Source organism: Pongo abelii, chromosome 18 (assembly GCF_028885655.2).
Source record: "Pongo abelii isolate AG06213 chromosome 18, NHGRI_mPonAbe1-v2.0_pri, whole genome shotgun sequence".
In the NCBI taxonomy this organism is placed as follows: Eukaryota; Metazoa; Chordata; class Mammalia; order Primates; family Hominidae; genus Pongo; species Pongo abelii.
Window position 1 is genome coordinate 29,229,494 of NC_072003.2, and position 12,124 is coordinate 29,241,617.

Here is a 12,124-nt window from a genome sequence, read left to right on the forward strand (position 1 = left end):
CTAGATGAATATGTAAATGAATGAGTGTGGCTGTGTTCCAATGGAAGTTTATTTATAAACATTGAAATTTGAATTCTATATAATTTTCATGCATCACAAAATATTATTATTATTATCATTTTGTTTTTTTTTTTCAACAACAATTCAGTGATTACAAATCATTCTTACCTGTGAGTTAGACGAAAATAGGAGGCAGGAGGTAGTTTGCCAATCCTGGACTAGATAAGCTTTGAGGTCTTGTTGAGCTCAAAGATTTTCTAAAAACTACTACAACAATAATAATTTCTTTAATTTATTGAGCTCTTACACATGCCAGCTTCATTGCTCAATGCTTTTTGAGCATTATCTCCCTTAATCCTTATACTACAGTGTGAAGTCAGTGCTATCATTATCTCCATTTCAGGGATTATACAACTGATATGTAGAGAAATCAAGGGTGTATCTAGGTTAAACATAACTGGTAAGAGGTAGAATAGCCATTTAAACCTAGGGATATATAAGGGAGAGAATGTATATGCCTTGTGTTGCCTTTTCTGATAATACATAGCCAAGGTAAAACTATAGTCGGGAGATATAGGTAAGAAGAACTTGCAAGTGTTTATCAATTTTATTTGGTGGTTCCAAACTAGGTTGTTTGTATCACACATTTTGTGCAAAGAAGTTCAGATATTTCTGGACAGGAATAACCATTCTCTTCCTTTTTCCTCCCTCTCCTAGAAATGTGATGCCCAAGACTTTGGATGGGCAAATAACCATGGAGAAGACTCCAAGTTACTTTGTGACAAATGAGGCTCCCAAGCGCATTCACTCCATGGCCAAGGACATCAAACTGATTGTGGTGGTGAGAAACCCCGTGACCAGGGCCATCTCTGACTACACGCAGACACTGTCAAAGAAACCCGAGATCCCCACCTTTGAGGTGCTGGCCTTCAAAAACCGGACCCTCGGGCTGATTGATGCTTCCTGGAGTGCCATTCGAATAGGGATCTATGCGCTGCACCTGGAAAACTGGCTCCAGTATTTCCCCCTCTCCCAGATCCTCTTTGTCAGTGGTGAGCGACTCATTGTGGACCCCGCTGGGGAAATGGCCAAAGTACAGGATTTTCTAGGCCTCAAACGTGTTGTGACTGAGAAGCATTTCTATTTCAACAAAACCAAGGGGTTCCCTTGCCTAAAGAAGCCAGAAGACAGCAGTGCCCCGAGGTGCTTAGGCAAGAGCAAAGGTCGGACTCATCCTCGCATTGACCCAGATGTCATCCACAGACTGAGGAAATTCTACAAACCCTTCAACATGATGTTTTACCAAATGACTGGTCAAGATTTTCAGTGGGAACAGGAAGAGGGTGATAAATGAGGCTAGAGAGGCAGAGAAAGGCTAGTCAACAGCTAAGGAGGCTCCTTGCCTGAGTCCTTGAATACGCCAGCTTCTGCAGCTTCACTTGCTGGAGTGCCAAGTAGATCTCCTCCTCCTTCCATGCAGCCAGGATTGCCTCCAGTGCTGTTAGCCTAGGCAAAAAGGTGGATCCCACGGCATCCCCATGAAGGAACCAGGCCCATCTGGGCAGCAGCATCTGGTTGACCACATGGCCACCAGAACCCACTGTTCATTCTTATTTTCTGCTAGTTAATATGGCCTGAAGACAGAGGATAAATAGCTGTCAATGTCAGAGACAGTGCTATTAATGTATATGTGAGTGACAAAAAATGTCTGCTTTATGGGGGTTCTCACTTTAGCTTGGGGAGCCAGGGTTCTAGCCCTGTATTGGTCATGGGCACCTGCTGTCTAAACCTCTGCTTGGGCTTCTCTCAAGAATGCACTTTGTGGCTGAGTGCTCCAGGACTCCTAGGGAGCAAGGTCCTCCCTCTAAGGTGTTTCTAGTCTTCTCTTTAAAGGCCTCATCCCACAACCCCTGACTTCCTCCCTCCCAACATCATGAAGGCAGAGGCATGCACATTCCTCACCAAAAAAGAAAACACACACACACACACACACACACACACACACACACACACAAGGAAAATGAAAGCTGACACCCCTCAAAGCCTTCTTTCCAAGAGCCCTCTAAATGGGGTTGGGTCTCACTCTTCGTGAGTATCCTGGGTTGTGGAGAAGCTTAGCATATGCCCTTGTGTTCCAATCAGGCCCACAGGGCTGCTCAAAGAGTAGAGTAATTGTAACTGAGGTCAGAGCTCTGAGGTTGGCAGAGATGAGTGGCCATATCTGGGGGTAAAAAAGAAATCCTGTCCTCTTGGTGGGAGGTTACCTTACCTGAAGACCATCTCTCCCAAGTACTGTGGTTCTGAGGCAGTTTTTGGGGTGGACTCTGTCCCCTAGGGTCCCCAGAAGGGCAAAGACCAGAGAGTTTACAAGTCTGTTATTAGGAATAATCCTTAGCTATGTAATGGGGAGAGGAGCAGTCAGCATTCTTCCAATTTGCCCCACCACCACCTGCTCGGGCTTCATTTTCTCTATTTAGAGATGGCAGAGAGTGAGGTAGTGGCGAGAAAGCTGACTCCATTCATCAGATCCAGTTTATGGGGGTTGGGGTTGAGCAAGGGCTGTCTGCAGACACTCCCATCAAGGGCTGCTGAATGAAGTGTTCCTTCCCATCAGTTTGATTCAATTAAAATGCATCATTTGACATAAAGCACTTGTTCACAGATCTCCAAAACCAGGAATTGTTCTAGTAAAACTGGAAATTTGTATGAGTGGGGGGAGTTAAATCTGTTCAGCTGTTATTAAACTGTCATTTCTCCTGCTAAATGAAAACCGTGTTGTTATAAAGCTTAATGCAACCTGATTAATGGGTTTCGATGGTGTGTTTGTGTTGATCGTCTCCATCTTCCCCCCTCCCCTGGAATGCTGGGAGCATCATCTCTCTGAGATGGCCAGAAAGTCCCAGAGTCAAGAATCTTCAGAAGGTTCTGTCTGCAGGGCACAGTGAATCTTGCAATAGTACAAAGCAAGTGGGTCCTAAAAGGAGTGCAGCTTTTTCCTATCTTAACCATTTCCAGCAAGGAATGGACTGATATGCCAGATTCAAAAGCAACCTTACAAATAATTTTTCCAGATAGTAAAGCAGTTATTGAACTGAAAGCAACAGATATACCTGCACTATCAATGTAAAAGAAGAAACAGATCAAAATGCATGCATATACATTTGAAGGAAGAAAATGCATGCATATTTAGAAGGGCAAACTGTGGGACTCATGCGGGGTTTGGTTTCATAAGCAGAGCAAGGAGTGAGTGAGTTTCAGCCCTCCCTACCCATCAGAGTCAGCCATGGAGTTTGTTCAAGCTTACAGCTTCCTGAGCTCTGTTTCAGACCTGTTAATGAGTCAGAAACTCTAAGGTGAGGCTCAGGAATTCATCCTTTCAAAAATATTCTTAGGGAAGCTGGAACTGAGAGCAACTGGAGGAAAAGGCTTGTCTGTATATTTCTTTGCCTCCACTCCCTCCCTCCTACCTCCTTTTATGCTTTTGCTTTCCTTGGAATTATTTCCAACAGAGGTGACCTCCACACTGTTATGGCTTCCCTGCAGAAACATGTGCTTTTTTGGAGTTCAGTGGCAAGAGGGTTAAGTGTTACCCTTATAACTTAGACAGTCAAAGGAGAATCTGGTTGTAGCAATGCTTTAAAGAAATAAATGACCTATTAATCTAGCTTACTCTCATCACCTCCGTTCCGGGCAGGCACATATTCATTTGGACCCTCAATCACACCTACTCTCCATTTTCCATCTCCCTGGTTGTCTATGTGTCTTTAAAAGCCCAGAACATCAAGACTTGCCTCCAAACCATGTGTCCTCACATAAATATGTCCCCAAAATATGACAAGCAAATCCATTTTGTAATGTGGTAGCCAATGGTGAATAAACCACTTCACCTGGGAAATAAAAGTGGAGAAGCCCCCTTAAGTTATTTATACATCCTTGCATACAACAGGAGGTTAAAATTTCCTGGAGAAAGAGGGCAGAGGGCTAAGCCTTGGGATCTAGGGGATTTTTATATTTAATAGTGTTTGGTGTTATAGTTGAAAACTCGTGGTTCTGAAGAGAAATGCAAATTTGACATGTTTAAGGTCTGTTTTCTTCAGTGTCTACTCTAGCTTGATCCTTGTCACTCTGGGAGTGAGCCACTTAGCCATGTCCTCTTCTGCAATGTGGAGACTTGATGAAGGAATTATTTTCTATCCAGAAAAGCTAAGTCAACTTGCTGAAATAGAGTCAGGTTAATAATAATTCCGCCCTATTTAAATGTGAGCATTGCAACTCACGGGAGATTGAATTTTGTATTTGATTTCAATTAGCAAAGCATAAATTATGTTTAATTTTCTATCCCCCTCCTTTCCCTCAAATGGATGATTCATGGCTCTGGGAAGGCTGCTGCGTGTGGTTCAGAGATGGGAAAAGAATTCATCCTCCCAAATAGTGCAGCTGTCATTGCTCCTGTGTTCGTCTCTTTCTGCCAATATCATTCTGTACCTGAAAGGTGTGAAAGCCTTGACATTGCGACTTAGACCTACCAGCTCAAAACACAATAATAATCAAAAGCATCCAGCAGCCCATTTATCTTTTAGACTGTGTATGAAAACCACGACTTTAGAATAGTAAATATGTGACCCTTCTTTGCGATTCCCTGCAAACTTTAGGAGCCCCTCAGATCAAATTTTAAGTTCAGGAGAGTGTGGCCTGCTCAATCCCTTAGCACTAGGAGTCCGGTCTAAACCTCACTTCTTTACGATCCCAACTCTTTTCCCCTCTCATTCACCCACCTCTTTATTTATCAAAGAAAACTTCTCCATTGCCTCACTATGGTCAGAAAAGAGGTCACTGGATTTTATCCTTGCCTCTGTCTGTGTCTTGGACAACTAGATTTATCAATATGAACGTTAGTTTTCATATCTGTAACATAAGTATACTTAATTCCTGCTAGCCTACCACTCAGAGTTTTTCTGATGATCAAAATGAGTTGATAGATGGGAAAGTATTTGAAAAGAATAAAGTACTTCACTGACACAAGAATAGTGATGATGATGATGATGATGATGATGCAGAGCTGATGGTAATAAAGATGATGATGGTGATGGTGATGATACAGCAGAGTGTTAGGATGATGATGGTGATGATAGTGATGATGATGGTGATGATGATGATTCAGAGCTGATGGTGATGATGGTGGTGATGGTGATGGTGGTGATGATGGTGGTGATGGTGATGGTAGTGATGGTGATGATGATCTGTGGAGCTAATGGTGATAAGGATGATGATGATGATGATGCAGAGCTGATGGTGATAAAGATGATGATAGTGATGATGACATGATAATGATGATGCTGATGATAATGATGATGCAGAGCTGATGGTGATGATTATGGTCGTGATGGTGATGATTATGGTCATGATGGTGATGATGATGATATGATCTGTGGAGGTAATGGTGATAAGGATGATGATGGTGATGCAATGATGATGATGATGATGATGATGATAATGATGCAGAGCTGATGGTGATAAAGATAATGATAATGATGGTGATGGTGATCATACTGCAGGACTGATGGTGACAAAGATGACCATGGTGATGATGATGGTGAAGAAGATAATTGTGAAGAAGATTAAGAAGGAAGAAGAGGAGGAAAAAAAACGGTTCCCAAAACCCCTTCCAGAACAACACGCCCTTATAGCATTCCAGGGAGTATGTTCAGGTGAAAGTGCTGTTTTACTCAGACCAAACAATGATGAGAGTGCAAAGAGAAAGTGAAGCACCATTGATTTGCTTAAAGCCAAGGCCAGAAGAAGAGCTCCCTATAAATGGCACTGAATGGACTGAATTTCAGACACTCAAATCCAAAACATTCTCCCCTACCCAAAGACAGGGTCTCTTCTCCACCGAATTCATAGATGGGTTCTCCTCACTGTGGCCTTTCCCTTGCTACATACTCAAGGTTCTTTCAGATATAACAAGGCTTCGAGATTAATTCATACAGAGCCAAATATATTCTCTTGAAATGAATGTGAGGGCAATGTTTTTGAGCTTTCAGGCTATGTATTCAGTGCTTGAAGCTCTGAATCCTAAAAGTTTACATGGAAGAGAAAGATGTTTGGGAAGCAGGGCACATCCTTGGGAGTAGCTCTCGTAGTTTTCCGGAAATAAGTTGGGATTGGTGGATCGCCTCACGTTCTTCCTGTAACAAATTAGGGTGGAAAGAGATGAGTTCATGCATTTCCCAGTTTCTCAAAATAATGTAGACTTGTCATTTTCAGACATAAGAGATACATGGAACCACTTTCTCAAATTGTGAAATGTCTTACATGACGAGGTAATAATAGTACATTTTCTGTCATCAAGGCAGGAAATCAAGGCTGAGAAAATATATGTCCATGAATGGAAGATAAGCAAGAATCTCTAGTGTCCCTGGGCTATGGGAAAACAACGCTGCTGTGGAAAACAACGCTGCTCTAGAAGCTGTCATGTTTTATTCAGTCTTTAATTCACACACACACATCTGTAGAGTGACCAAGTGGCAACAGGAAGAGATATGGGGAAGAGCAAAGCTGACTCACCTTGACACTTGACACTTGGTACTCCCAGCCCAGTAGGGAAGATGGACATGGATTTAGGCTAAATGAGGAGGGACATACAGAGTTCACATGAAATGAAGCAGGGTAGGGGGAGGTAATATGGAGGATAACCAACTAGGGGAAAGGGAAGACCACCAAGTACTTGTTGCAACAGAGACCACACTCAGCAGCATTTAGTCTCATCCCAAATTATAAGACAATTCTTACAAAGCACAAAGTGGTAGACACTAACAAAAGAAAAGATAACAATTATAAGATTGGGTAATTAAGAAGACAAATATTTTGGGGGGGGGAGAGAGAGAGAGAGAGATGCATAAAGAATATGACTAACAAGAAAAATATTTGCCCAGAAGGGAAGATGCTATCTTTTTTGTAAGTGACCACAGCCAAGCCATTAATAGGGAACATAAATCCTTCCAGGCTCCTTCTACCACCCATGGTTTCCTTTGTACTGCCCTTGGTCCAAGGTCAAGTGATGTCTTTGATGACACCCTTAGGTGTCAGCTACTTGTTGACTAATACATCAAGAAGGAAACACCAAACTACTAGAAATTCATCTTTTCTGAAAATGTGCTAAAATCAGTAATAGCTCAAATTAAAACACACTTTCACAATACACAGCTTTAATTACATTAAAATATAAGGTAGACTTGTCCTCTAGCTCAGGCATAATTAGGTCTTTTGACCGTATTTTAAAGGTGGGGACTGTAAGGACTTGGGTTTGCAAGAGACTTTTCCAAACTTCCAAAGCAAGGTAATGACTGAAGTAAAACCACGAAGTGGTTGGCTCAGAATAATGGGAGAAGGAAGTGACAGTACAACCTGCCCTAATAATAGTAGTCAACATGATTTGAAAGGGTATTTTTCTAAGCCCAGGAAAGGTCAGTTTGAATAGCTGTGATCCTGTCTAATCATTGTGGACCACGTGGAAAAGAATTATTTTGAAATAGGCAAGAGAATTGATACTGAGTTTTAGTTGCAGACAACAATGTCACTGGGAGTGGTCCATGAGGCTGTGAACAGACTAGAACTACAACAGTCTTTCATGTTTGGGGATCAGAAAGATCTTCATCACAGCTTCTTTCTGGCTCTGAGTGAACTCATAACTCCCTGTTGTTGTAATAACTGTGGGGCATAAGAAGGACTGACTGTGAGATATAGAGCTCTTTGGGGTTAATACTTCTCAATCTGGTCAGTCTCAGGCATCACAAACCCATTCCCTGGTTCTTTTCCAGGAGAAAATAGAGATCTGCATTCAAACTGAAACCCAGAACAATAGCGATTTCTCTTATTAACCACCTGGCCCCAGGAAGTGCTCCCTAGCAAGTTTCCTGGATGAATCCTTTCAGGGATGGGTTATCTCCATATTTAGCTTCTTCTGCTTTACCATTTCCTTCCAGAGCCACATATCACATGGTGTCTACTGAGAGAAGCCTCCCCTTGCAAAGATGTCAGATTATCTATCCCATGAACCTTGGGAATCTGGGTCCCATAGCTCTTTTTTTCTAGGGAAGGCTATTTTGAGAAAAAAAAAATGCAATGGAAAGTCAGAGAGGACATTTAGGGTAGCACTGAGCACTGGGAAAAGTTGATGCAGAAATCCAAGTGTAGGTCAACAGTGGGGCTGAGAAATTTGGTGTAAAGAACCCTCAGAGTCCATGTCATATGTCTTCATTATACCAATGCAAAATTAGGAATCAACATGGCACATGTATACATATGTAACAAACCTGCACATTGTGCACATGTACCCTAAAACTTAAAGTATAATAAAAAAAAAGAAATTACCTTGTTTTGCCTAAGATAACACAGAAGAGCAAGGCTTCCAACCTGGATCTGCTGACTTCTAGTCCTGTGCACTTCCCACTACCCTCAAATCAGAGACTCAGGAGATAACTCAAGTGTACTTAAAAGTAGCTTTTCCCCTCAAAGGACATGAACTCATTCTTTTTCATGGCTGCTTAGTATTCCATGGTGTATATGTGCCACATTTTCCTTATCCAATCTATCAATGATGGGCATTTGGGTTGGTTCCAAGGGACATGGATGGAGCTGGAAATCATCATCCTCAGCAAACTAACATAGAAACAGAAAACCAAACACCACATGTTCTCACTCATAAGTGGGAGTTAAACAAGGAGAACACATGGACATAGGGAAGGGAACATCACACACTGGGGCATGTTGTGGGGGTGGGGGGAAAGGGGAGGGAGAGCATTAGGACAAATACCTAATGCATGTGACGCTTAAAACCTAGATGATGGGTTGATAGGTGCAGCAAACCACAATGGCATATGTATACCTATGTAACAAACCTGTACATTCAGCACATGTATCCCAGAACTTAAAGTAAATTTTTTTTTTTTTTTTTTTTTTTTGAGACGGAGTCTCTCTCTGTTGCCCAGGCTGGAGCGCATTGGCGCGATCTCGGCTCACTGCAGGCTCCGCCTCCCGGGTTCATGACATTCTCCTGCCTCAGCCTGGCAAGTAGCTGGGACTACAGGTGCCCGCCACCACGCCTGGCTGATTTTTTTGTATTTTTAGTAGAGATGGGGTTTCGCCATGTTAGCCAGGATGGTCTCGATCTCCTGACCTCGTGATCAGCCCGCCTCAGCCTCCCAAAGTGCTGGGATGACAGGCGTGAACTTAAAGTAAAATTTAAAAAAAATTTTTAAAAAGATCAACTCATAATCCTTCAAAAAAACAAAAGTAGCTTTGCCTAACAGATTGGTCTTGGAAATGGAATGTTTCTAAAAATGCTAGGAGGATAGCTTTTTCTAGAGGCAGGGGTTAAGTGTATGCTTGATTCTGAATGGGCCCCAGGCTTCTCTCATTGGAATGTAGTCCAATTTTTTCTGATGGCCTTCCCAAAATTAGAGGATACTGATGAGATATTCACCATGCTGGACGGAGAGTGCTTCAGAGTCCTGCAGAGAGCACACCTGTGGGTGAACCTAGACCTCTATGTGTTGGATCAGTGCTCATAGTTGTCTACTGCCCTTTGCTGGCTCTACATTTCATCTGTCAGCCAGGACTTAGAGCAGTAGCTTTGAGAAAGGAGCAAGATAGTGTTCTGACGAAGCCATGAGCAATTATCTCTATCCAGAATCAACTAAATTAGACACAAGGAGGAATATTTAGGCAGTGACAGTTGTTAAACCAAACTGAGGAGCTGTGAAATCTTCATCATTTATTTCATTCCTCTATTATTGAGTAAACATTTATATATCATCGCTTTGCCAGGTGCTAAAGAAAGGGTTGTGGACAAGAAGTCCCATTAAACTGTCCTCATGAAACTTTAATAGGAGAAAGATGCCCATCTTTCTCTTGTTAGTACAAGAGCTGTCCAGCCAGTAAGCAGGAATGGATAGGATGGTTTCTTGGGAAAAACAAAAATCTGGAATTTGATAATTAAAGGGAGCTTGGACTGTAGAAGATATTGGATATCTCCTTCCTTTATATCTCAACTTGAGAGGAGAGTTGATATTAAGCTTTCTGAAAATTTCTGACTTCTTTTTCCCTGCTCCTTTCTACCTGGAAGAAACATAAAATATCCTGGAACAAAAGAGAATAAAATGAGCTGGAATTGCAGGATTAGACTAGAAGCAGGTTGGAGAAATGACAAATTATGGTTCATGAGAGTTTGAGAGACGATTATCTCATGTCCTGCTTGCCTCCACAGTGGGTCCACAGAGGCAAAGATGGGCTAATGCACAGCAACCTTAACACGGTTTTGTCTTCCTTCCTGGCCAAATTTCAAAAAGTTCCAATCTCTTTGGCAGATCTACCTCTGCCACATCTTTGCTTACAACTTAATTAGACCTGTGTCTCTGTAACAAAGGATATTTACCCTTAAATGTCTTTAGAGGCTGAATTTTTGTCACCAGTTTGTTTCTAAGATCATGGAAACAGCCTTGGGACAATCAAAAATCTACAAGAAAGGCAAAAAAAAAAAAAAAAAGCAGTGTATGTTCTTTCTTACAACTCATGGAAAAAGCAATATTTAGCAACCACTTTGGTTCCTTCTATCCCTAGAGAAAAGAGTAGGACGCGTTTGAAGATGAGGCTGCAGGTTCCACTGTGACTTTGCAAATCAAAGGCGAGAGATAGCTTGATCAAGCAGGAGATATCTTCTTTTCTGTCAGTTAGGGAAGAAAGCATTTCTTAGTTTTCATCCCAGTGGAAGCACCTGTAAATGGTGTCAGGGGAGAGGACCTGCTTCCATGAATGCTTGGGAAAAGGGCTTTGGAAATAAGGGCTTTTGTTACCCTGGGATTCCTGCTGAGAGTAAAGGAAAAAAACACGCAATAAAATAGGAAGTGTTTATGCCATAGGTACCAGGACAAGGACTGAGTCTACATCACAGACTCACGGACCAGTCCCCAAGCCAGGATGAATCCCATCATCCATTTACTCTGGTTTGGCGCTCACAGCAGAGAATACAGATTGGAGTCCTTATAAATTTCTGGTTTCTAACCTCGGCTGGGCACTCCGTTCTGCTATTCGTTTCTTTTATTGGTCCCTGGGAAGTTCTTTTTTTTCAGGCCTCTTGTATTTGTTTCTGAGACCTCCCCCTTTTGTCAAACTTTCTATCCCTATCCCTGTTTTCTCCCTCTTGTTCTCTTGGCCAAAGGAGCTGGCTTCATGGAGAAAGTTGAAGTTGCCTCTCTCTGCCTGTCATTGGACTTGGATTACCTCATGCATTAAATGTATTCAGTGATAGCACCAGCCTCAGCACATGTGAGGATAGGATGACATATATAAGGAGCTTAAAAGAGAGAATAACAACGACAACAAAAAAGAGCTCAGTGGGCTCACTGTTATTATTGTTATTATTATGAATTTTAAAAAGTACTAGCATGGCGTGAATCCTTCATCTTCCACCCACGTCTCATCATTTCCTACTTTTGCATCAGATTCTTTACTCTTAACGTCAAGGTTCATGGACTTTATTCCTGTATCCTCCTCTTCACTCAGTCTTTATAAACATCAGTCCAAAATAGAACATCTCATCCTTAATTTAAAAAATAAAATAAAAAACGTTTCTGTAGCACTTTTCAAAATACCATACAACAGCCCACTGTTGTGGCTGAAGTCTTTGAAAGTAGATTTTACCCTCTCTCAACTCTCTCAATTACTTTCCTCTTCTCATACACCTGCCTTCTGATATCTGCTCCCATAAGTCTAATAAAAAGCTTGATAGGGCCATTAATGTTGTCTTAATTGCTAAATAGGGGCTAAAGGACATTTTTAGCCCTCTTCTACTTGATCTCTCTGTAGCATTTGATGCTGCTGGCCATCTCCTTGTACGAGGAAGCTCTCCCACTTCTGTTTCCATACCATTCCTCTCTCAGACACCTCTCCCGGCTCTGTTCTCATCCTGTCTCACCCTTACAGACTCCTTCTCTTCTTCATTTTTTTTTTGAGACTGAGTTTGGCTCTTATTGCCCAGGCTGGAGTGCAGTGGTGTGATCTCAGCACACTGCAACCTCTGCCTCTCGGGTTCAAGCGATTCTCCTGCCTCAGCCTCCCAAGTAGC

At 42.1% G+C, this 12,124-nt stretch overlaps 1 protein-coding gene across 1 annotated transcript in view; it reads left to right on the forward strand.

The window, feature by feature from the left end:
- Nucleotides 1–2,801, forward strand: part of HS3ST4 (heparan sulfate-glucosamine 3-sulfotransferase 4) — a 453,635-nt gene extending 450,834 nt beyond the window's left edge. The window contains exon 2 of the mRNA XM_024233692.2: nucleotides 718–2,801. Within this exon, the coding sequence (XP_024089460.1) occupies nucleotides 718–1,354 (637 nt within the window). The 3' untranslated portion in view covers nucleotides 1,355–2,801. The remainder of the gene's footprint in view (nucleotides 1–717) is intronic.
- The last annotated feature ends 9,323 nt before the right edge of the window (nucleotides 2,802–12,124 follow it).